The sequence below is a fragment of the Mandrillus leucophaeus genome, unplaced genomic scaffold, assembly GCF_000951045.1.
Source record: "Mandrillus leucophaeus isolate KB7577 unplaced genomic scaffold, Mleu.le_1.0 Scaffold207, whole genome shotgun sequence".
NCBI lineage: Eukaryota > Metazoa > Chordata > Mammalia > Primates > Cercopithecidae > Mandrillus > Mandrillus leucophaeus.
This window is the reverse complement of record NW_012102110.1, coordinates 4129252-4155462: the sequence shown is the minus strand read 5'-3', so window position 1 is coordinate 4155462 and position 26211 is coordinate 4129252. Positions and strand designations below refer to the sequence as shown.

Genomic DNA, 26211 nt, shown 5'->3' with positions numbered 1-26211 from the left:
AGTGCTGGCTAAAAGCCCTGGGGGTGAGGCTCACAGTACTGGTTTCCAGGAGGAAGAGCCTTTGTGCATTTGACTGAGGCCAGTTTCTTTGAAGAGCAAGTAGCTGAAGAGAGGTCAAATTTACTGCTTTTTCCAGGACAATTCTGGAAGTAAAGAAAATGTAAGAATTCAAGCTGGTTAGCTTTTGTGCCATTTCTTTAACATAAGAGTAAGCTCTATTATGAAATACAACTTAAAAAAATTTTAGCTATAAATTATATAAATGATTTTAAATTGCTGAGGTTTCCTTAGGCAGCTTATTTATTTGTTTACAGTTATACTATCTGAGTAAATGGTTCTTTGTGGACCTGGGCAGTTCCTGACTGTTCCACATGTAGTACATTGTACCAAAGTTCTTAATGAGAATATTCCCCACAATCCTGTTCTCTAAATGTCAAATAAAGATTATTTTCACTAGATTCAACTTTACAAAATTTGTTTTATATCTGTTTGTTAGAAAATGTACAGACATAAGTTTCACCCTAGAGTATGTATATAACGTTTTAGCTTATCCATCCTTTCATGGAGCGCCTCCATTTCCATTAAAAGCCAGGCCGGAGCAGGACCCTTCTTTTGGAGTAGTGACTCAGTTGCTTCCAAGGCCCCTGCTATTGTGTGCAGCGCTGACCTGTACTCTTCTTCCCAGGGGAACTCTTGACGAGCTCTTTTTGCATAAGGCTGGGAAAAAAAACATAAGTAATATAAATATAAAGAACCTTCCTTTTGGACTGGAAAAAAGTTACGTGCAAATTTTATTCTAGTCATTGGATCACAAAGGTAGGAGGAGGGTGCACCCTGAAACCCCTACATAGTCATCTAGAAAAATATATAAAGCCATTTTGGTTTCATCATAGCAATTCAGAGTGCTGCTACTAGTGTCTTAGTTTGTATGTGGTATACAACAAGTATTCTGTCCCAAAGGTCTCCCAATGAGAAGTGCTGCATAGTGCAAGCTTACATGTCGTATAAACAAGTTCATAAATGTATTTTCTTCTTATGAAAGTTTGACTAAAACTTATCAGAATGTTGTTCTTCATGAATTACTACTATACTAAAATGCTCAAAACAATATTTTGAATATCCTTATTGGTGTCAAATTTCTGCCTTTTAATAGGCAGATGTGATCTTTAGATACTGCCAAAAATTATTAGGAGTCTGATTTGATTAATAAGGAAAGGAATCAAACTAAACATTTAGGAGAGTAAGTTTCTTTCATTTTCTTCTGTGGTTCAGTAAAGACTGCATTTATAGTATCATTGGTACAATATGTAACTTCCCTTAAAGGTTACTACCAGTAATTCAAACATACTGAAAGAATATATTTGGTACGGTATAGTCCCACTTCTGATTTTTAAAAGCAACTACCATAAAACAGAATTTTACATGTCTAGATCTGTTTGATTTGAAATTCAACATGAGGCTGGAAACCACATTGGTTTGTTTCATCAGTAAGTAATAAGGGCAGAATTTGCCTTGTTAAAGTTTGCCCCTATTGAAATCAGCCCGTACCTGTAAAGGTGACCTCTTTGCTTCTTCTACAGTCACATTAGCAAAGCGTTCCCAGAAAATACCTTTTTCCTGTTTCACACGTTCCACTTTGGCAGCTTCAGTTTCATCTACAAACCCAGTCTGCCAGGGACCATGAAAAACCAAGCAAATAGCAACATGTTAGCACTCTACTAGATATGAAATGGCCACATAATCTATGTAAGTGCTTAATGTTCAGCCATACTAGGCAAATTCTGGAAGTCACATGGACTGATCTTATAAATCCTCTTAGTATAATCTGGATTAAATCACTCTACTGTGTTCTTCCTTACAGAAAAGTTATAGAGTCGTCTTTGCAGGAAAAAATGATAGTCTGCTAACCTTTACTGTATTAGCTAAGAAACTGCCAACAGCAGTGTACACACATGTACTTAAAATCCAGCTTAGATGTAATATAAGTAGGCCAAGTGTGGTGGCTCACACCTGTAATCCCAGGATTTTGGTGGGAGGAATGCTTGAGCCCAGGAGTTTGAGGTTACAGCAAGCTATGATCACACCACCACACTCCAGCCTGGGCGACACAGAGCGAGACTCTGTCTAAAAAATAAAGTTCAGTGAGTCAAGTGGGCCCATCCCACCTAAAAAAAATGTACGTAATATATGTAAAATATATAACATGTGCATCATTACATGTAATATATAAAATAATTCACTTTCTCCGGGTAGTCTAAATTTGTGGTTTAACAGTTCCACTAGTATTTCAATTAACTATTATTTCCTCACACTAAGTTCCAAAGTATGCATAGATATAGGAACCCTGTTATTCAAAATTTTGGTTTTAATTGTAAAAACAGGCCTTGGCTGCAAAGAGAATAAAAAAGCCATCCCTTAAAAAAAAAAAAAAGACTCGGAGTTTACCCTGGCTTGGAAGACTGCCACCAAAAAAAGAGAAAAGCCATGCCTAAGTTATACCCAAAATATGGATGTTTACATCCTCTCAGGCCTACCTAATTATGTGATCAAGTGTATTTAATTATGATTATTAATGGCTTAGGGATCCTCATTAGTTATCTCACTGCCTGGATAATCAGTGCTATTAAACCCCAAACTACAGGCAGAGGAACTACAAGTGTTCTTTTTTGAGACAATCTCGCTCTGTCACTCAGGCTGGAGTGCAGCTGCACGATCTTGGCTCACTGCAACCTCTGCCTCCCTGGTTCAAGCAATTCTCCTGCCTCAGCCTCCTGAGTAGCTGGGACTGCAGGCGCGCACCACCATGCCTGGCTAATTTTTGTATTTTTAGTAGAGATGGGGTTTCACCATGTTGGCCAGGCTGGTCTTGAACTCCTGACCTTGTGATCCACCCACCTTGGCCTCCCAAAGTGCTGGGATTACAGGCATGAGCCACCATGCCCAGCCCCAAGTGTTTTACTTCTGTGGCCTCAATTGCTTAGTAAAAGTCTGTCCGCACTGTGCTGAGCACTGTGAAAAGTTTAAGAAGATACTCAGGTTGGTTACAGTTACATAATTTCAAAAAAAAAAAAAAAAAATAGGACAAAGAATAAAACATGAGCCATGTAAAGAAAGTACCTTCTCCAGAAAGGATACAACTTTGTTCTTAGTTTCTTCAGAACTGAGACACTGTGGAACTATCTCTTCGTGATTTGTTCCCTATTAAGAAATTGATGAACAAGACCAATTTTAACATATTTCAACAACTTACAAAGATAAGTTTTATGAGCTACCTTAACCAAAAATTCATTTTAAGTAAAAGAGTCCCAGAGGATCGTCAAAGGTGATAAACTCATGATTCCTTCAGGGTCCCTTAGGAGAATATAAAGTTAACTTCTGTACAAGTGTTATAGGCTTTCATTACTTCTGCTGGGTTATACTAATGCTTCTGGACTCCCTTATGATCATAGGCATGACTATACAGCAAATGCAGTAAGAGTAAAGGAGCAACCCATCTTACAGGTTTAGGTTCATCAGCCTAACCTTTATGACTGATAGTACAAAATGAAATGTATTATCATTTGAACCAAAAATACTATCTGCTTGAAGACTGTGTCTGTGTCAGTAGGCCTGCTGTGTATGCCTGTTCTAGTCCTTGTTTATTCAGAGGACCTTAGGAAATTCACTTCATTTCTCTAAGCCTCATTTTGAGAAGCTATAAAAGAAATAACGAGTAATGTACCCTTCAGACAATTTTCCGATTGCAATACAGAAGCAGTTCAATAAATGTTTTGGGATTGTTCTGGAATATTTGAAATATTAAAATGGTTTGAAAGTCATTGTGATAAATCAGTTTTACAATTACCTCAGCAAACTGAGTAAACGCCTCCAAGGTATGTTGTTCTAGCAGCCAACTCCTGTCAGCTAGCAGTAAGGCAAAAATACAGGACAGGTTGGGCAGAATTCTGTCCTAAAAGAACCAAGCCTTATTATAATAGAGAAACAGAAACCACAATAGATAATCATAAAACAGCCATACCTTCAGTAAACCCAGTGTTGTCAAGTTTCCATAATCCTGTCCCAGGGGACACACATTAAAACGTATTAGGTAATGTCACTCTTTTACTCAAATCCTTCCAGTAGCTCCCTATTTCCCTCCGAGTGAAAGCTAAAGTCCTCAAGTGGCCTGCCAAGTCCTGCTACCTCTGTGTTAGCTATACTGGCTTCCCTGAATATAAGAGGCATGCTCCCATCTGCAATGCTTTGCACTTCAGGTTTTTACTTGCATGTCATCTTGGTGACTGACTATATATCCCATTTCAAATTGGACTCCCACATTCCTATTCCCTATCTTCCTTCCCTGCTTTATTTTTCTCCATGGCACTCACCACCATTTAATATACTGCACATATCACCATGTTGTTATTGTTTATTGCCTCTAAACAGGCTAACAGTGGGGATTTATTAGTTTTGTTCATTACTGCATTGCCAGTGATTAAAATAGCACTGGATATGGCAAAAACTTATAATCTTTCCCAAATGGATAAATCAGTCAATCTCATTTCATAGCTTTGAATGCCTCCTATGTTCTTATGAATCTCAAAAATTTCTTCAGGTCTTGACCTCACTCCTGGGAATATAGAAGGCACTGCAATTTCTGCTTATATAACATTTGTTTCATAATTTCTAGGCCTGTGCATAGTCCACAGTGGTTCACAAATGCAGTGTCATTTTGGAATAGATTTCATGGTAAAAAGAAGACAGCTCAGATGCCAAGTGTCTTTGGATATTTTTGTCAAGAGAGTTGAAAAGAAGCTGTCAACGTTCTATGCTTATCTCATGAAATGTAACATTAACATGATGGAGACAGATGGGATACTGTTAACTTATGAACAAATAAAAGAGCCCCTTAGAAATTAAATTTTTGGTTTCAAAGAGTTTAATCCACATGTTCTGAGATACTATCATGTGTTTGATTACGTAAGAAAATTCTCATTAGTGGACTCTTTATAGTCTCTCCCTTGGAGGTTGCAGTGTCAATTATCTAGAATTACTATTGACTATAGTAATAAGGAAGGCGTAAACTCTCAATTTATGATCTCTTTGCTGTAATTTCTTTAAAATTACTGTACTGGCCTGGTAATATACATTTACTGAGATTTTAAAATTCTGTAGATGTGTATTGCCAGGCCAGTACAGTACAATTTTATAAATAATCCATTTGTCAGCTATACATACTTTGCAACATTTTCAAAAATATTGTCTTTAAAAACAAGCAGGTTCTCTTTCATGGATAAAAGAACGAAGAGAATAACTTTAATAAATTACCAAATTTCCTAGTTACGTGCTGCTCCCCATAGGACAAATACGTTTTCTATACTCAGGAACTGTACATTAGAACCCAACTGGAATGAGACTCTAACATAGTAGACTACAGCCAACTAAAAATTATTTGTGTATCAACATATATTTTTCTAAAAGAAAAGAACTTAAAATGAATTGTATTATAAGTTATAAATAGATTTTATAATGTCTGAAACATAGTTTTTTTTTTTTCCAACTTTGTCAGTAATTGCAAAATTTCAGAAAAAGCCTAAAAATCCCTTAATCACTAACTCTTATAGAGATTTTGTTTTAATAATACAAGAACAGAGTTAAGAAATATTACCTGGATAGCTTCAGGTATAAAAAGTTTTCCTAGAGAAGATACAAAATCCAGCATTGCCAGACGAACATAGTCAGGAGGCTCTAATTTAAGCAGTGAGGTCTGCAAAGTTACTACCTACAGAGGTGAAGACCAAAGAACAGTTACAAAGAATACCAGTATTTTGTACAGACACAGTAACTGCCTAAGATTTGGATGGAAATGTGGGGAGGGGAAACAAAACCAAACCCAGAAAAAAACAAACACACCACAGCCCCTGAACTTCACTGGTAGAATTTAAATAAGACAATCATATGAACAAGTTAACTATTACAGCATTATTCTTACCACACCCTCCTGCCTCAAACCACTGTAAAAATAAAAGTATACATGTTCCTGAAAAACTTTATATATCAAACCTTTAAACAATATTTTGTACAGACACTATTTTATAGTGCTTTGATTTATTGCACTTTGAAGATACTGTATTTTTTTTTTTTTACAAATACAAGGTGTATGGCAACTCTGTACTGAACAAGTCTACCTGTACCATTTTTGCAACAGCATGTGCTCACTTCATGGCTGTCAGATTGGTAATCCTTGCAATATTTCAACTTATTCGTCAGGATTTTATTATGTTGATCTGTGATCTTTGATGTTACTATTGCAATTGTTTTGGGGTGCCACAAACTATGCCCATATAAGATGGCAAATATAATAAATTGTGTGTTGTGACTGTTCTACCAACAGGTAGGTCACCAGTCTCTCCCCTTCTCCTTGGGCTTCCCTATTCTCTGAGACACAATATGAAAATTAAACCTAAAATGGCCTCTTAAGTGTTCAAGTGAAAAGAATAATCTCATCTCTCACTTGAAAGCTAAAGATAATTCACCCTGGTGAGGAAGGCTGTCAAAAGTCAAGAGAGGTGAAAAGCTAGGCCTCTTTTGCAAGTTAGCCAAGTTGTGAATACAAAAGAAAAGTTCTTCAAGGAAATGAAGAATGCTATTCCAGTGAACACAGAAAGTCTTATTGTTGATATGGAAAGTTTTAGTGGTCTGAATAGATCAAACCAGCCACAATATTCCCTTAAGCCAAAGCCAAATCCAAAGCCAGGCCCTAACTCTCTCCAATTCTGTGAAAGCTGAGAGGTGAAAAACCTGCAGAAGAAATGTTTGATGCTAACAGAGGTTGACTCACAAAGTTTAAGAAGCAATCTCTAACATAAAAGTACAAGGTGAAGCAACAAGTGCTGATGAAGAAGCTGCAGTAAATTCTCCAGAAGATCTGGCTAAGATCACTGATGGAAGTGGTTGCCTTAAACAATATATTTTTAATGTAGAGGAAACACCATTCTATTGGAAGAAGATGTTGTCTAGGACTTTCATAGCTAGAGAGATGAAGTCAATGCCTGGCTTCAAGATTCTTCTTGAGGGGTAATGCAGCTGGCAAAGTTGAAGCCAATGTTCACTTGCTATTAAAAAAAATCCTAAGGCCCTTAAGAATTCTGCTAAATTTACTCTGCATGTACTCTATCAATGGAACAACAAAGCCAGGATGATAGCATACCTGTTTATATCACTGTTTATGGAGTATTTTTTGTATTCCACTATTGAGAGGCCTACTGCTCAGAAAAGATTTCTTTCAAAATATTACTGCTTATTGACAATGCACCTGCTCACCCAGGAGCTCTGAAGGAGATATACAAGGAGATGATTGTTTTCATGTTTGTTAATACAACAATCATTCTGCAGCCCATGAATCAAGGAATTGTGACTTTCAAGTCTTACTATTTAAGAAATACATTTTATAAGGCTATAGCTGCCATGGATAGTGATTCCTCGATAAACCAGGACAAAGTAAATTGAAAACCTTCTGGGAAGGAGTCATCATTCCAGATGCCGTGAATAATATTCATGATTCATTTGTAGGAGGTCAAAATATCAACATTAACAGGAGTTAGAAGTTGATTCCAACCCTCAAGGATGACTTTGAGGGGTTCAGGCCTACAGTGGAGGAAGTAACTGTAGATGTGGTAGAAATAGCTAGCAAACTAGAAGTGGATCCTGAAGATGTGACTGAATTGCTGCAATCTCATGATCAAACTTGAGTGGATGAGGAGTTGCTTCTCATGAATGAGCAAAGAAAGTGGTTTCTTGACACAGAACTACTCCTGGTATAGAAGATGCTGTGAACACTGTTGAAATGAAAACAAAGAATTTAGAGTATTACATAAACTGAGTTGTTAAAGCAGTAGCAGGATTTGAGAAGACTGACTCTATTTTTGAAAGAAGTTTTCCTGTGGGTAGAATACCATCAGTATAGCATCACATGCTACAGAGAAATCATTCATGAAGGGAAGAGTCAATTGATGTGGCAGACTTCACTGTCATATTTTAAGAAATTGCCATGGCCACCCCAACCTTCAGCAACCACCATCCTGATGGGTTAGCAACCATCAACACTGAAGCAAGACCCTCCACCACCAAAAAGATTATGCTTTGCTGAAGGCTCATATGATCATTAGCATTTTTAGCAAGAAATTGTTTTTAAATTATATACATTTTTTACACATAATGCTGTTGTACACTTAACCTACAGTATAGTGTAAACATAACTTCTGTATGCACTGGGAAGCCAAAAAATTCATGTGACTCACTCTATTGTGGTGGTCTGGAACACAACCTGTAATCTCTCTGTGGTATGCCTGTATTGAAAATTCTATTGAGAGAAGTTCATTATTTAGTAAGGACTGGCAAGCTTTTTCTCTAACAGGCCAAATAGTAAATATTTTAGGCTTTGTAGGCAACATGTTCTCTGTTACATATTATTTTTTATTTTGCAAACCTTTAAAAATCATGCCTACCTCTTGGGCTGAAAACAGGAGGGCAAAATTTAGACAGGAGGTCATAATTTGCAAACCTCTAATTTAAGGGAATCTTAAGGTGAAATCTTTTATAAAGGAAGCAATACCTTTTGAACAATCTACTTAATTAAAAATTTTAGAATTTTGTTTGGGTTTTTTAAAGGTAGGCACATTATATCAAAATTATTTTTTCTGAAAGAATATTAAGAGGTTTCAGAATCAATCAAATTGTTGCATTCACTGAGTTAATTATTGTACTGATTCTTTATAAATTAGTAAAATCCATGTTATACATATGGTATAGTACATGTTATTGCTAACATATACACATCATTAAAAACAGCTACTAAAAGCAAAGCTGTAAGTTTCATTCCTTTCTGTTCTACCACATACTGTGACAGGAATCATCTCTTCCATCATCTTCATAAATAAGAAGGGTAGTTTCTCCTCTTAACAGTTATTGTTTCTCTTTCTTACCTGACCCTGAGCTTAAGCTAACTCTTAATTTGGGGCATCAATTCTCTCTAGTATGGACTCTTTCCAAAGCCTCTCAATCACTTCAGTTTAGCTGAAGGGCTTTCCCATTTTCTCTGTCATCTTAGAACCTCCAAAAGAAAGGCGCAGCTGAGGCACCACGACAAGGGTTGCCTAGACAGTGACCCAGGCTCTGCCTGTCCTAGCCATGTAAGCTGGAGGCCAAAGAGGAAATTCAGGAGGCCAAAGAGGAAATTCAGTAGTGCTCTTCTTTCAAAATAATTGTATTTCTTCAAAGAAACAATGGGTGCTATCTTTTAATCCATTTTGGTTAACTGATTCAACGTTCCCACAGCTGCTGAAATGCCTTTGAAACTGCTATGAATGCAGGGTTCAACACATGAACTACAACTCCTAACCTCAGGGGTTTGTGGGGGGTAGTTAACAGTAATAACAAAAAGTAGTGACTGCTCAGTATAGGGTGACAAAGAAGAACAGATAAAGGCTGAATTAACAGCGCCGTATATTAATAATACTGTAAGGAAGAAAGAAGAGAAATGAGATATCCTTGATGAAGACAAGTCAATATATGACACAACAGGAGGTTTAAAATAACTATTTCTAGAAAGCTATTTTACATGATAGCAATTTAGCAACCTCCTAAGCAAACAAAGTATCAATTTGGTCATTATTCTTACCTGAACTATCAGTTTAGGATCTAGAGTTTGAATGAAAAATCCCAACAGTGGAAGTAAAAGGCTGAATGTCTGCTGAATGTAAGGTTGATCTGCTACCTAAGAAACACAAAATAATTTTGAAGAAAAAGTTTCAATCACGTAAGAATTACTATAATAGCAAACTTTTACTGAGCACTTATTATATATCAGGTAATATGTTAAGCATTTTATATTACCTCATTTATGCCTTACAACAGCTCTGTGAGGTAGATATTATTACCTTTACTGATAAGAAAACAGGGTCAAAGAGGTTAAACAATTTGTTCAAGATCACGTGGCTATGATAAAAAGCAGAGCTGTGATTGAAATCCAAATGTAAGTCTAAAAGGGATCTAATTACTTGTCTGTGACTGAAAGGCTTATATGTTCCTTAGTCATCTTAAATTTCATTTCTCTTCTTCATAATTTTGGTTTACATTATAATATTGTAAGGTATATCCCCATCACAGATATCCTGAATGAATACTGAATGATTTGTGAACATCCGGGAAAGTACTTGTTGAAGTCAAAACAATGCAGTAGGGTAATCTGACCATAAAAAAAAATAATAATAAAACATTATCTGTAAAATCATTTCTATCATTTCCCAAAAGTATGGCTGTTGCCTTTAGCTTCCACTAGCTGCCAGAGGCCAGTGTTATACTTAGTCAAAGAAAACAAACAGCCTATTTATATTTTTAAACTAAGAAACAGGTGTACAACCATGGTGTGGGAGGCATATCATTAGTTTTAGATCATCACTTGGCTTCTTGGCTTTGCTGGGAAAGAGAAATAGAAATTAGCCACATCTATTCACTAGCCCTTTCTGCCTTTAAGTCAGCTCACTCTCCATTGCCCAAAAGATTTATTAAAGGTCCTAGAATCACAGAAATGGGATACATTAACCCAAAACAGAACAGAAACAATAGGGGAAGAGATAAGGGGCGGGGGGGGGGGGGAGGGTATAACCAGTTAGAAAAGTAAGTAGGTGGACTGCCATCACATCACATATTCTAATTTTACTAATATAATGCTATCACACTCTGAAAATGACAGCGGCCTGAGACAGTACAGATACTTTAAGTTCTTATAAAGGTCTACCAAACACCCAAAAGAATTAGTTTTTACTCTACACTGGAAAATTTCAGTACTATCCTCTTTTTTTGATATTTTCTGTTTTTTGATAAAGGATCAGTTGTTTTCCTTACCTGTTTAATGTTTAAAAAAGCCCAAAGCTGACTCACAACTTCCATAATTGCAGTTTGTTTTCCTGTATCCAAAGCTTCACCAGCAGAATTACATATTGTAAGCAGAGCAGACAGTACTGTGTTCTAAAGGGCAGAAACAAGAAAGGACTTGAGTTTAAATACCAGTCTAAAGCACCACCAAGAGCCCACTTACCTAGAGATTATAAAAGTTACTTTTAACTCTTCATAAAAGTCCATGTAGAATAATATTTCTAAGAGCCAAAGCCATCTTTTCAGCTATTTACTTAACATCAGTATATATTATATTTGCTTTGTTTTTCTAAATAAACTTTTTTTTTTGAGACGGCATCTCGCTCTGTCACCAGGCTGGAGTGCGGTGGTGCAATCTCGGCTCACTGCAACCTCCAACTCCCAGGTTCAAGCAATTCTCCTGCCTCAGTCTCCTGAGAAGCTGGGACTACAAGCATGCACCACCACACCCAGCTAATTTTTGTATTTTTAGTAGAGACTTGCTTTTCATCATGTTGGCCAGGATGGTCTCGATGTCTTGACCTTGTGATCCGCCTACCTCGGCCTCCCAAAGTGCTAGGATTACAGGTGTGAGCCACCGCACCCAGCCATAAACTTCCTTTTAGGGTGAAATGTTGGAACCCAAGGTTACCAAATGAAAGCAGAAATGTACTTTAATAAATAGCTTTGATACAAGTGGTCAGTATAATCAAGCTACTTTATAATACACATCAACAAAAAGTTATTTTTTCACATTACGCACCCAGCAATCTTTATGGTTTACTAGATTTTTATTTTTCCTGTTGTCTGAAAATTTTAAATGCCTCAGCAACACTGCATTTAATAAGCAAAGACAGTACTTAAGAAGTACTAGTATTTGAAACTAAAGGCAATCTTTTCTGGATTAACTCTTATCTATGTATGAAAATACTCCATTCTCTCTCTGACTAGCCAGGAATGAGGTTTTTTGAGGTGTGGTGGGGGTACAGGGAAGGTCTTATGAGAATGTAATAATCAGTAACAATGAATGCCTTTAATCTATTATACTTAGACAACCACACTTAATTTTATGAAATTACCATACAACTTCTTAAGATTTACCTGTTTCCTTTTACAAATGAACATGTTCTAGATGCAGAAATCCTCAAAACAATACTAGCAAACGAAATTCAACAGCACATCAAAAACTTAATTCACCATGATCAAGTACACTCCATTCCTGGGATGCAAGATTGGTTCAACATATGTAAATCAATAAGTGTGATTCGCCACATAAGCAGAATTCAAGACAAAAACCATATTGATTATCTCAATAGACATGGAAAAGCTGTTGGTAAAATCCAACATCCCTTCATAATAAAGGCCGTCAAGACACTATGCATCAAAAGAACATACATCAAAATAATAAGAGCCATCTATGACAAACTCACAGCCAACATTATACTGAACAGGCAAAAACTGGAGGCATTCCTCTTCAGAAATGGAACAAGACAAGGATGCCCACTCTTAACCACTCCTATTCAACATAGTATTGAAAGTTCAAGCCAGAGCAATAAGGCAAGAGAAAAAAATAAAAGCAGCATACAAATAGGAAAAGAAGAAGTCAAACTGTTTCAGGATACAAAATCAATGTACAAAAATCAATACCATTTCTATACACCAATAACATTCAAGCTGAGTGGCAAATCAAGAAGACAAGGTTGGGTGTGGTGGCTCACGCCTGTAATCTCAGCACTTTGGGAGGCCGAGGTGGGCGGATCACGAGGTCAGGAAATCAAGACCATCCTGGCTAACATGGTGAGACCCCGTCTCTACTAAAAATACAAAAAATTAGCCGGGTGTGTTGGCGGGTGCCTGTAGTCCCAGCTACTTGGGAGGCTAAGGCAGGAGACTGGCGTGAACCCGGGAGGCGGAGCTTGCAGTGAGCTGAGATAGCCCCACTGCACTCCAGCCTGGGCGACAGAGACTCCGTCTGAATAACAACAACAACAAAAAAACACAATCCTGTTTACAGTAGACACATGCACACCCCTAGGAATACATTTAACCAAGGAGGTGAAAGATCTCTTCAAGGAAACTATAAAATTGCTAAAAGAAATCATAGATGACACAAACAAATAGAAAAACAGTCTGTGCTCATGGATTGGAAGAGTCAATATCATTAAAATGGCCATACTACCCGAAGCAATCTACAGATTCAATGCTTTTCCTACCAAACTACTGACACCATTTTTCACAGAATTAGAAGAAACTATTCTAAAATTCATATGGAATCAAAAAAGAGCCTGAATAGCCAAAGTAATGATAAGCAAAATGAAGAAGGCCAGAGGCATCTGAAACTATAAGACTACAGTAACCAAAACAGCATGATACTGGTATAAAAACAGAAATAGATCAATGAACACGATAGAGAACCTGCAAATAAAGCCACCTACCTACAACCACGTGATCACTGAAAAAGTCAACAAAAACAAGTAATGGGGAAAGGATTCCTATTCAATAAATGGTGCTGGGCCAGCTAGCTAGCCTATATGCAGAAGAATGAAACTGGATAGCTACCTTTCAGCATATACAAAAATTAACTCAAGATGGATTAAAGATTTAAATGTAAGACCTCAAACTATAAGAATCCTAGAAAAAAACCTAGGAAACACCATTCTAGACCTCAGCCTTGAGAAAGACACCAGTAGCAATTGCAATAAAAGCAAAAATTGACAAGCAGGACCTAATTAAAGAGCTTCTGCAGAGCAAAAGAAACTATCAACAAAGTAAACAGACAACCAATAAAATGGGAGAAAATACTTGCAAACTATGCATGTGACAAAGGTCTACTATCCAGAATCTATAAGGAACTTAAAACAACTGAACAAGTAAAAAACGACCCCATTAGAAAATGGGCAAGAGACATGAACAGACGTTTCTCAAAACAAGACACACAAGAGGCCAACGAACATATAAAAAAACTATCAGGGAAATGCAAATCAAAATCACAATGAGATACTATCTCACACCAGTCACAATGGCCATTTAAAAAGTCAAACAACAGACATTGGTGAGGCTATAGAGAAAGTAAATGCTTATATACTGTTGGTAGGAATGTATATTATTTCAGCCACTGTGGAAAGCAGTTTGGCAATTTCTCAAAGCACTCAGAACTACCATTCTACCCCGCAATCTCATTACTGGGTACATATCCAAAAGAAAACAAATTGTTCTACCAAAAAGACACATGTACTCACGTGTTCATTGCAGCACTACTCACAACAGCAGACACTGAATCAACCTAGATGTCCATCAACAGATTAAAGATAATGTAGTACATATATACCATGGAATAGTATACAGTCATAAAAAAGAATGAAATCATGTCCTTTGCAGCAACATAGAGCAGCTAGACACCATTATCCTAAGCAAATTAATACAGGAATGGAAAACCAAATATCACATGTTCTCACTTATAAGTAAGAGCTAAACACTGGGCACTCATGGACATAAAGATGGCAACAATAAACACTGGGACTACTAGTAGGGGGAGGGAGGAGAGAGGATAAGGACTGATAAACTGTTGGGTACTATGCTGAATACCTGGGTGATGAAATCATTGATACCCCAAACCTCAGCATCACACAATAAAACCAGGTTAACAAACCTGCACAAGTATCCCCTAAATCTAAAATAAAAGTTGAGGCTGGGTATGGTGGCTCACTCCTGTAATCCCAGCACTTTGGGAGACTGAGGCGAACAGATCACCTGAGGTTAGGAGTTCGAGACCAGCCTAGTCAACATGGCTAAACCCTGTCTCCACTAAAAATACAAAAATTAGCCAGGCATGGTGGTGGGTGCCTGTAATCCCAGCTACCTGGGAGGCTGAGGCAGGATAATCGCTTAAGAGCCGAGATCATGCCACTGCACTCCAGCCTGGGCAACAGAGCAAGACTCCATCTCAAAAAATAAAATAAAAAATAAAAGTTGAAAAAAAATTTAAAAAGACGTACGTTGAACAACCTGCTGGACTAAAAAGCTGTGGTCATACTTCAAAAGTTTACTTATAGTGCTTTTACTTTACCTAATATAAAACAAAACATCTTTTGTCTTTACTATAGAAATTGGTACACATTAAATGCAAAACTCAGACACATTTAACCTGTTAACAAGGTATTTAACAGTTTTTCTAAAATAAAGTCACATAAAAACATTTCCTTTGGATAAGCCTGGGCACTGTGGCTCACACCTGTAATCCTGGCACTTTGGGAGGCCAAGGCGGGTGGATCACCTGATGTCAGGAGTTCGTAACCAACCTGGCCAACATGGCGAAACTCCGTCTCTACTAAAAATACAAAAAATTAGCTGGGCATGGTGGTGGGAGCCAATCCCTGCTACTCAGGAGGCTGAGGCAGGAGAATTGCTTAAATCTGGGAAGCGGAGATTGCAGTGAGCCAAGATTACGCCATTGCACTTCAGCCTGGGCCATGAGAACAAAACCTCATCCCCCCACAAAAAATTATAATAATTATGATCAAGTGTCATTACATATAACAGTATCAGAACATTTGTACTCAGCATGGAGACATATGCCCTCAGAAAACCCTGAACTCCTAAGTTAGAATTGCAAATAGACCTCTGTCCCTTTGAATGCCCTATCCTTATCCTTGCTTTTCTCTACTTAATGTAAATTGGCATTTCTTATTTTACTGTCCACTGCTAAGCTCAAATGTGAGTCTATGAGAGTAGAAATTTTTGGTTCCCGATGTACTTCCAATGCCTAGAACAAAGTGGCACATAAAAGTACTCCAAATGTATTTGTTGAATGAATGAATGAGCGTATGAACACTAAACTGGAAAATTCAATTTCATGTACTATATCCAGTCAACTTTTTAAAAGCTCGCATTTCCTACTTCTTCTAGTGGATGAGTCTCTTTTTATTATTCCATTATTTTATGAGGGAACATTCTATGTAAAAGGTACATAAAGGTTCAGAGTAAGTTCACATAAAATGGGGGTTGTATTTTGTCAAATGGAAGAATTACATCTGCCTAATCCAGAGATGCATCAGCAAAAATACACAACTGAAGTGTTCCATAGTGTGTTTGATCATGTCTCAACATGTCTTAAGCAACATAGGAAACAACCCCCCAATATAATACATCAATTAAAATAACAGTACGTTTCTCACAGATTCTTTTACGATGTAGAAATCTGAAAATCTTACTAGGTTTTAACAGAAACAGAGTACAGAGCCTGTGTGCTTGTTATTAACAACCTATCCCCGTTACCTAAAACAATGCTTAATAAATAGCTGCTGAATGAATAAAATTAATCAAAATTATTATCTTACCAGAGATTCTAGTTCTCCCAAAGTACGACTGCTGCTCAGCCATTTCCTGCATTCTGTTGTGCCTACCGTGGAGACCTCATGGACAGTTTGTTTCCTAAGCTCAGCAGGTAACGCCTGGAAGGAAATATGCTGCCAGAGAGGCAGATTTTCTGCTTCTTGTGGGGAAAATTTATGGATAAACTCCAGCTGAAATAAATTGTTAAAGAAAGAAGAGTAATATGAGACAAGTCAGAGGAATGGATACACAAAAGCTAAGTATTTGTTTCCACATTTAATATTTCAAGAAAGCTTTTTAATAGTACCGTAATATCTATGTTCCAGACCAAGGTAACATAAATGAACATACCTTATTATTATTGTTGTTGACACTGCACTGGTTTCCAAAACAAAAACACAGCTTAAGTGGAGCACGATATAAATGCACTAAGCCATTAAATAATGTATTTCATTATTAGTTATGTCAGATATCTTATCATGCTCCTACTTACCAATAAGTCTTATTTTTCTGTATACTCCTCACCTTGTAGTTAAGTCAAAAGTAACATTCCAAATATACAAACTGGATTTAGTCAACCTTCATAGCTTACTATTATCTCACTTGATTCATAGCAGAGAACTTAAAGAAGCAAAGATTCAGCTTTAAACTGAGTTAGCTGGTTCTGCCCTACTTTAGACAACATACTAAATCAGTTTCACAAAGGTAAGCCACAAATCAAAAAGAATGTGGTTGGCAAATCCATTCCACCACTGAAATAACAATTCAAAGTGCTTACTAGGTTAACAGAAAAGTACTGTTTTGTTAAAATGCAGATGTTACAGACTAGATACAAATGGAAAACAAGAGTTCTAAGAAACAGTTTAAATGCTGAATCAGTTTTTGGTGGAAAAATGGTAAAACCAATGGTGCATTTAATGATTAAAATAAGTATAATCCGACTAGGAAGTATATTAGTGTATTTTCTAAGAAGTAGAATAATTCAATTTAAAATATTCAAAATCTATTTGATGAAAACTTGTCCTACACCAAAAACTAAAAACCCACCAAAAAAAATTAAATCGGACAGAGAAACTTTTCCGTCATATACTATATTTGTATTTCAATTTTACTTCTTTTGTGGAAAATATTTACCTGTCAATACAAGCTAGACATTATGTGGCTATCTGCTGTGACGGAGGCTACAGCCAGAAAAACAGATCCCTTGATGAGCGAGTGTCTATTATAAAAAGCAGCTTTATTCATAAAAGCAAACTACATCAGGAAAGCCAAGAGAACTGTGCCAACTGGTAAACATCAGTTCAAGTATCACCTTTCTTTATAATAAAGTCCAGTAAGTGAGTGAACTACTTCCCTTTCCAAAATGGAAACTAAAAATATAATGTCCTGGACGACATAAAAGGGTAGGTATTGCCAAAATTTGTTACAGAAAGAGTTCAAGATTCTATTCTGAGGTTGAAAACCCTGGTTTCAACACAATTCTAAAGACTTAAAACTGCTATGACAAAATAGTTCATAAAAGACTAAAGTATAAGGGAATAATACACAGAGAATTATGATTTCCCTCCTTAAAATTGGAAAGAGAAAAAATACACTTTTGGGTTTAAAATGTAAATGCAGTAATTTTTACTTTACATTAAAAAGATAGTACAAACTATCAGTGTGCTTAGATAAGGCATATTAAATGCTTTTCCCTCAAGTAGGTAACTTCCTTGTATTTTTGCTTTTCTTGATAAAATGGAATACTATTAATAGTTACATACTAAAAGAAATAATTACCCCTCATATTAAAACAGTAAATGCATTCTAACATCTATTTCTATTGGCATTTTCTTCCAAATTAGCATCATAGACACTTTTGTTTTTTAAAGTATGTTATCACCATACTATTTTCATTTATGTTAAGGCTACATCACTAGTAAAAAAAATTTGGGTTCTTATTTTACTATTTAAAAAGACAACATCTTGTATGCAAATAGCTGAATAATTATTTCAAGTTTCATTGCTCGCTTCTCCTTTTTTCTCTAATATGCTTTATTGCCTTTGCTTCTCTAGTCCCACCACCTTCCACATTCATCCTGTAACACGTACCTCAAATGCCATCAACTCCAACTCCTATGTCTACCTGTTCCCATGCTGCACCTCTTCAGAAATGACTGTCTCAGCTACGAACACCCAACAACATTTGATTTGTGCCTCAGTTTTGGCATTCATCACAAACCACTCTTTAATATGAGTATCTTTATACATTTATAGTTTATACTAGATTTTATGTTCCTTGAGATATCATGAGATAGTGCAGTGGTTTCCAAGCTGTAAAGAGAGTCCTGCTATGTTGTCCAGGCTGGACTTGAACTTTGGACTAAATAAAACGATCCTCCGATCCTCCTGCCTCAACATCCCAGATCAGCTGTTAGGTGTGAATTTGTGGAAGTTATTTAATTTCCTTGAGCTACTGTTTCTTCATCTGTCAAATGGACACAATATTATCTATCCCACAATATTATCTATCCTTGTAATCCTTACAAGGCTGCTGTAAGGATTAAATGAATTAAGTGCCTGGCCTGGTACAGTCTCAAAAATATTATTTCCCGTCCTCCTTCCTTTAAGAGAAAGGATAATGTCTTAAGGGGTTAAAAAAAAAAAAAAAAAAAGAGCCAAACAGGAGAGGAGACCTAACATTTGTTAAATGGTCTTTTCATGCCATATGTATATTCTCTATCTTATCAAGTTTCTTAACTGCCATATGAGTATTAGTATCTATCTCAATTTTATAATTAACTCTCCTAAAGACTCTCAGAATAGGTATTCAGATTCAGGTTTCTTAAGTTTTATCACAATAACTTGTACATAAAGAAAATCTGCATTCGATAACTGAAGATACAAATTAAAAGTAACCGTTCATTTACCTATAATTTATATATCTGATAGCCTCATTTGGAAAAATTTAGAAAATTGAGAGTAAGAGATCTCCAGGCATAGACTATAATTTATCTAATTTAGAACACTGCTTCTAGACCTCATAGCTAATTCATTCTGAGTTATATTATTTTAAAAGTTAAAATTTTCACAACCACTTTGGGAAAATAATTTTATTCCTGTTGTATAAATAAGAAAATTGAGGTTAAAAGGAAAGTGACGGCTGAGCTCAATGGCTCACACCTCTAATCCCAGCACTTTGGGACGCCAAGGCAGGAGGATCGTTTGAGTTCAAGTCTGAGACCAGCCTGGGCAACATAACCCTGTGTCTAAAAAAAAAGGAAAGGGATTTTCTTAAAGTCTTATGACATGTGACCCTTTCCCTCCCAGTCCCACTTCTTCTAAGAGATCTGGAGTAGAAAATTCTTTTGGAAGCAAGCAAGCTTCCCATGCTCTTAGAGGGCTAATAGGTGGGGCTACCTTTAAGAAAAAGAAGGCTAAGAGGTAGTTGTAGTACCTCTGGTTCCTGACCAACCACTCTAGGGCAGGAACAGACTTGGACTTGGGGCAAAAACCCGAGTCAGAAATAACTCCTAGCATTTACTGAGCACCCTCTTAAACCTAGCACTATGCTGTTTTCCATGTATTAGTTCCAAGTCTTTACAAACTTTTTCAAAACAGTTATACATATGTTCTGTTTTGCAGACAAGGAAAATGAAGTTCAGAAAGGATGACTTGCCCAAGGTCATGGTATGCCAGGATTCAAAGCAAGGACCACAAGACCTTAAATTCTAATCCCCTTCACTAATCTAGTGGTTCCCAAGCTTAGATCCAAGTCTGACTCACATAGGAACTTAATGATAGTACCAACAAAAACCAATTATTGAGCCTTACTTCATACCCATGCCTCCATACCCACCCATCCACAGATTTAGAGTCCAGGAACTTATATTTTTAAAAGAGCTCATACAAGAGTTCCGATGTGACCAGTCTGAGGGACTGCACTAGGCCATACAGGTTTATGTAAGTAAAGACCATTAAGAACAAAAATAATATTCTAGCTCTTCAAAATAAAAGGGGCAGGGGATATGGAACCATTTCATTTCATGTATCTCAAATATATATGAAAAATAAGGGGAAAGATCTATTTCAGGAAGATGGAATTAGAATAATTATTATAACTTGAAGCAAGGACATCAAAATCTATACCCAGCTGAAAGCAATAAACAAAGCAATCAACATGTCAAAAATTTATACTTAGATCACACCAATATTTAAATTTAAAATAAATGGAGGCAAGGCTAGGCAGAGTGGCTCACACCTGCAATCTCAGAACTTTGGAAGGCAGAGATGGATCACTTGAGCCCAGGAGTTTGAGACCAGCCTAGGTAACATAGTGAGACCTAGTCTCTACAAATAATTTTTTTAAAAATTAGCCAGGCGTAGTGGTGTGTGCCTGTAGTCCCAGCTACTCAGGAGGCTGAGGTGGGAGGATTGCTTGAGCCCGGGAAGTTGAAGCTGCAGTGAGCTATGGTTGAGCCACCGTACAACCAGCCTGGGTGACAGAGCGAGACCCTGTCTCAAAAAAATAATAAAATAAAATTTTTAAAATGGAAAAAAAAAGGCTATCAAAGGAGTCTGAATCCAACTCTGAGCAGGTTCATAGACAGTGACAAAAATGATATCCTTCCTTGCCTGATGGGGTGGGGCCATGAAGAAAAAGAGACGCTTCAACAGTATTGATAGGTTGATGAGTTGATAACATTCTCCAGGGCATGATTTTATCTGGAAAAAGACATGAGAAAGAGAGGAGAGATTGACTAATTTAGAATCAGAATTTTTGTAAGAAGAGAATATGCCAAAATATTAATAGCAGCTCTTTCTAGGGGAAAAGATTGTAGTAATATTGACTTTTAATTTGGGGCTTTTCTTTTTTACCTTCAATGAATCTAAATTTAGAATGAGATTGAAATTTTGACATTATATTTAAAAATAACACTGTAATTTCTATTTCTAATTATCATTTTGATAACTTGGTATGTCAGTCCAAAGACAATTCATGGAACTTTTTAAGATCTAACTACAATAATAGAGAGGTAGATAAAACTCTACAAGACAGAAGCTCATTAAAAGACATTATAGAGGCTGAGTGTGGTGGTTCGCAACTGTAATCCCAGCACTTTGGGAGGCCAAGGTGGGAGGACTGCTTGAGCCCAGGAGTTTGAGACTAGCCTGGACAACACAGCAAGAACCCCATATCCACAGAAAGTTTTAAAATTGAGCTGGGTATAGTGGTGCATGCCTGTAGTCCCAGCTACTCAGGAGGGTGAGGGAGGAGGACCATTTGCACCCAGAAGTTTGAGGCTGTAGTGAACTATGATTGCACACCACTGCATTCTAGCCTGGGTGACAGAATGAGACCCTGTCTCTAAGAAAAAAACCTCCACTAACAAAAAAATGTTATAAACTCAATTTTATCAATTCCTATCACAATATACTATCATTCCATCCTGGAATCAATTTCTATCATAATGAACTAGAAGAAATCCATTCCTACACCATAATGCACTGAGAAGCTTTTATTTAAAGGAAACCTGAGACATAAAACACATAACATAAAAATCACTCTTTATCTGCTTTGTGAAAGATATGTTAAGGATTTAGTAAAGTGGGTAAGTGATAATCCAGACCATCAGCCATGGAGATATAGATGTCAGCTGTTCATGATATTACACACCTCACTGTCTGATGTACAAAATCCTTTAAAGGTAAACCAAGAAATGTAAGATACAATAAGACTATTAGAAAGCAAAAGATGTATGGCCTACATAAGATCTTAAAGGCCAGGGACAAAAATACATAACAAATAGGTCATAATCATCTTATATGGAACACATAAAACACTTCAGAATTTAAAAGCAAAAAATGTTAATGTTAAAAAGATGAAATCATTATTAAATCATTTTCTTTATGTACCCATTCATAAAACATGACTTCTTTTGCCAAAAACATCTATCACTGTCAAATTCAAGTTCCTCTCAAATCATCTTGACTTAAAAAAAAAAAAATACAACAAAATCAAGGGTCAGCTTGTCCAAGGCATATTAGAGAGACAGAGGAGAGAGACCTCTTGGCCATCAATTATAAATCGCTCTTATTTTCTACTTTGTATTCAATTTTAAATGTAATCTCAACCTAGTCTTTCCTTCCCAGAACAATTACTGAAATTACATAAAATCCTGAGAATATGAGAAAATATCCCCAGTTTCACACTAACAGTTTTTCAGTACATCCTTCTTAAAAGCATCAGCATTAACACAGGACAAAGACTGTCAAAACAATCTTGCTACTATGATATTTCTCCCGCTGATATTCACATTCTTAAAGATTATCATATCCCCAAAGGAACTGCATAGAGAGTGGGTATTCTAGGCCTTGTAATTCTACGCACCAGATGAGCCACTATGGTGACATGGTGTGCACAGAGTTCAGCAGTCCCATATCTGCAATATAAAGAGAAGGCAACTGGGTTTATACAGTTACTCAGAAACACAAGGAGATGAACTTGCATAAAGCACTAAACATTCTGATGATGACATTAAAAACTGCCATTACTTCCATGACCAAATAGTATCACAATATACAAAATTCCCTAAACAGTACTCATCTATTGGCTTGAACCAAAGAAAGAAGAGAACTTGTTTCCTAATTTAATGCTGTAATACGAAATCAAAGCATTTTGGGAATTATTATTAAAGGATTATTGAAACATAGTTTTTCTATAAACTTACAATTATAAAATTATTTACTGTCAGTCACTACTAATAACCAATCCAAAGAAAAAGCAAATACGTTGTACCGAGCAAGGAAGCACCATGCATCCATAGCTAACAAAGAGGTGATCATATTAGCACTAAGTACAGCATTCAGCAGAGCAGCATCCTAATCAAAAACAGAAAAATTTATTTAAATACTAAAATTCACAATAATAGTATTATATTTCTCAAAATAAAACAAGAAAGCACTATCAGAATCCAAAGAACAGATCCTCAATGGGAAAGTTCTACTTTCTAGTATCTAAAAGGACACTGTCATTCCCTCAATATTTATTGAGCACCTACTATACATTAAGTACCGTGCTGTGCTATGGAGAGTTCAACATGGTTTTAAATGTGGTAACTCAATCACGAGGATCCACAAAGATTCTCTAAGTAGCCTGAAATATTCAAAACAACATATATAACATATATGCTTATACTCTTCTTTCTGCTTTTATTCACATACAATATTTAATAGGTCCTAGATATTATGTAATATCTGAAATGCTACTGATCCTTAAATTTCAGATATTACAAGTATCAAATTCCCAGAACTTCTTAACCTCTTTTCGAATCAAATTCTATTTTTTGAAAATCTACATTATATCTGAGATCTAAAAGAGCCCTGGTACTACAAGCTATTAATTTTTCTTTTGACTTAAGTACCACATATTTTTTCCTCTTCTCACACTGTCTTTGCCTACCTCCCCACCCAAAATGTTTTCTCAAATATTTTAGCCAAATATTAGATCTACACAATATAGGAATCTAGGATTACCATTTTCTAGGATACAACTAAGTTTCATTCAAAATGAATACACGTAAAGTATTCCCACACTTTCTTCTGTATATGAATCACAATTTCAGTGAAGAGAAAGCAAAAGTCTAACCTTAGCTTAGCACAGTAATATGCTTACCAGTTCAGCAAATAGTGAGGGATGAAAAGAAGTAATAAATGTACACAGATGAACACAAACATGCTGATACAATGTGACAGCCACCTCAGCTTTCCCCTTACTCTTTAATCCCTGCAAATGAACAGGTAGAGAGAGTTCACCAGAACACTGCTCAAAACTGTAGAAAATGGCTTTGAGTAGAGATATCCTGCAGAGAAATTGAGAACATTGAACCCAACGTTAATAACATTTACTAATTAGCAAGTATAATAATAATACATAACATGGAAGATTGTTTAAGCAAAGAAAAATTTCAAAAGGTATACTCAGCAAGTTTCCAACATGTGTGAATATGCACACATAAAAGGAAAATACAGTGTCAAAGAAAATTTTTAATCAGATATTTATGTAATTAATAGTTATTGTGTAGACCTCATGTGTGTCAAAAAACATTTTTTAATCAGATATTAATGTTAACAGTTATTGTGTAGACAATATATATTGCTACTTTATAACAGTAGATAGATATAAAATATATAAGCCTATATTAGATGCTAAAAATATTTTAATATTTTAATTTTGTTCAGTATTGCTTAATGGTCAGCATTATAAACATTGATTTTAATAGAGTAGCTATAAGTAGAAGCATGTAAAAATGAGCTCTGATAAATAGAACACTAGACTATAGGTATATATGTAAGGTATATCCTGGCAAATTTTACCTTTAATCATCTTCCTTGCCAACACCATAGTCCACGCTCTAGTTTCTTTCTTCCCGGATTACTCTGCTCTAATTTTTCACCTCTTCCTTTATCCCATTCTGTGTACCATGATGAGGTTAGTCTCCCTAAACCTGGCTCTGAGCTTCTATTCTGCTCAAAAACTGAAGCATAATGTTAGAACTTCTCAGCTTTGGAATAAAAGCCTGTCCCATACTGTTGCCATCTTCTATTTTTGCTCCTCATTCTTGTATTCATTTTCAACAAATATTCCTTGTTTCTGTCACACTCCTTATTTATGTCTTCCTTTTATTCATGCTTTTGTCTTCTTTACATACTTACAATTTGACAGTTTTGTTGTTTTGTTTGGAGCAGGGTCTTGCTCTGTCACCCAGGCTGGAGTGCACTGGCACGACCATGGCTCACTGCAGCTTCAACCTCCTGGGCTCAAGTGATTCTCCTGCCTTAGCCTCCTAAGTAACTGGGACCAATGGTATGTGCCAGCTGTCCTGGCTAATTTTTAAATTTTTTCTAGGGATGAGGTCTCACTATGTTGCCCAGGCTGGTCTTCCAACTCCTGGGCTCAAGTGATCTTCCTGCCTCAGCCTCCCAAAATGCTGGAATTACAGGCGTGAGCCACTACACCGTGCCCATAACTTGACTATTTTTAATTTGTTGTTTAAATCCTCTAAGTTTCTTCAACCATTTTAATCTTAAAATGACTCCTCCTTTTCTGCTACTTATTTTCTGTTTTCCATATAATATCTAATTTAGCTATTTAAGTTTCAAGTTCCTTGAGGAACTCTGACTTTGTATAACTCAGTACTAAGATAAACAGTTGGTAAATGATGCAAAAAATGTCCACAAAAATTCTCCTTTAAGGAATTTCTTTAACAGTGAATTACTTTGACAGTACATAAATGTTATGTACACAGAATGGGATAAAGGAAGAGGTGAAAAATTAGAGCACAGAGTAATCCGGGAAGAAAGAAACGAGAGCATGGACTATGGTGTTGGCAAGGAAGATGATTAAAGGTAAAATTTGCCAGGATATACCTTTTATATATATATATATATATATATACCTATAGTCTAGTGTTCTATTTATCAGAGCTCATTTTTACATGCTTCTACTTACAGCTACTCTATTACAATCAATGTTTATAATGCTGACCATTAAGCAATACTAAACAAAATTAAAACATTAAAATATTTTTAGCATCTAATATAGGTTTATATATTTTATATTTATCTATTGTTATATAGTAGCAATATATATGTGTGTGTAGCACACACATATGAGGTCTACACAATAACTATTCACATAAATATCTGATTAAAAAAAAACAAAACTTAATTTCAAGACCATTCCAAACAACAGAGCATTCTCAACCATTGGTAATGTGACTGGATAAAAACATGTTTGCTACCTGGTTGTAGTTTCTGAGGCCTGGCTGTCTGTGCACCACAGGGTTTGCACTTCCTTAGACTGAAATGGCAGCTTATCCATGACAACAACCAGAAGAAGACATTGTGGAAACTGTAGTTCACATGGCAGGTCTTACATGTAATAAAAACACATTAATTCAGCAGAAACCTGATTAATACATAGAGGAATTTTTTTTTTTTTTTTTT

The 26211-nt window shown here is 36.2% G+C and overlaps 1 protein-coding gene across 1 annotated transcript in view; it reads right to left on the bottom strand.

The window, feature by feature from the left end:
* Positions 1-509: 509 nt before the first annotated feature.
* Positions 510-26211, bottom strand: part of LOC105539605 (chromosome unknown open reading frame, human C1orf112) — a 60129-nt gene continuing 34427 nt past the window's right edge. The window contains exons 12-24 of the mRNA XM_011979957.1: positions 26007-26136; positions 23879-24065; positions 23003-23085; positions 22595-22646; positions 20839-20928; positions 16230-16415; positions 10885-11007; positions 9659-9754; positions 5648-5761; positions 3845-3949; positions 3118-3198; positions 1549-1668; positions 510-717 (exon numbers count right to left, since the gene is read on the bottom strand). Coding sequence (XP_011835347.1) covers positions 517-717; positions 1549-1668; positions 3118-3198; positions 3845-3949; positions 5648-5761; positions 9659-9754; positions 10885-11007; positions 16230-16415; positions 20839-20928; positions 22595-22646; positions 23003-23085; positions 23879-24065; positions 26007-26136 — 1568 coding nt within the window. The 3' untranslated portion in view covers positions 510-516. The remainder of the gene's footprint in view (positions 718-1548; positions 1669-3117; positions 3199-3844; positions 3950-5647; positions 5762-9658; positions 9755-10884; positions 11008-16229; positions 16416-20838; positions 20929-22594; positions 22647-23002; positions 23086-23878; positions 24066-26006; positions 26137-26211) is intronic.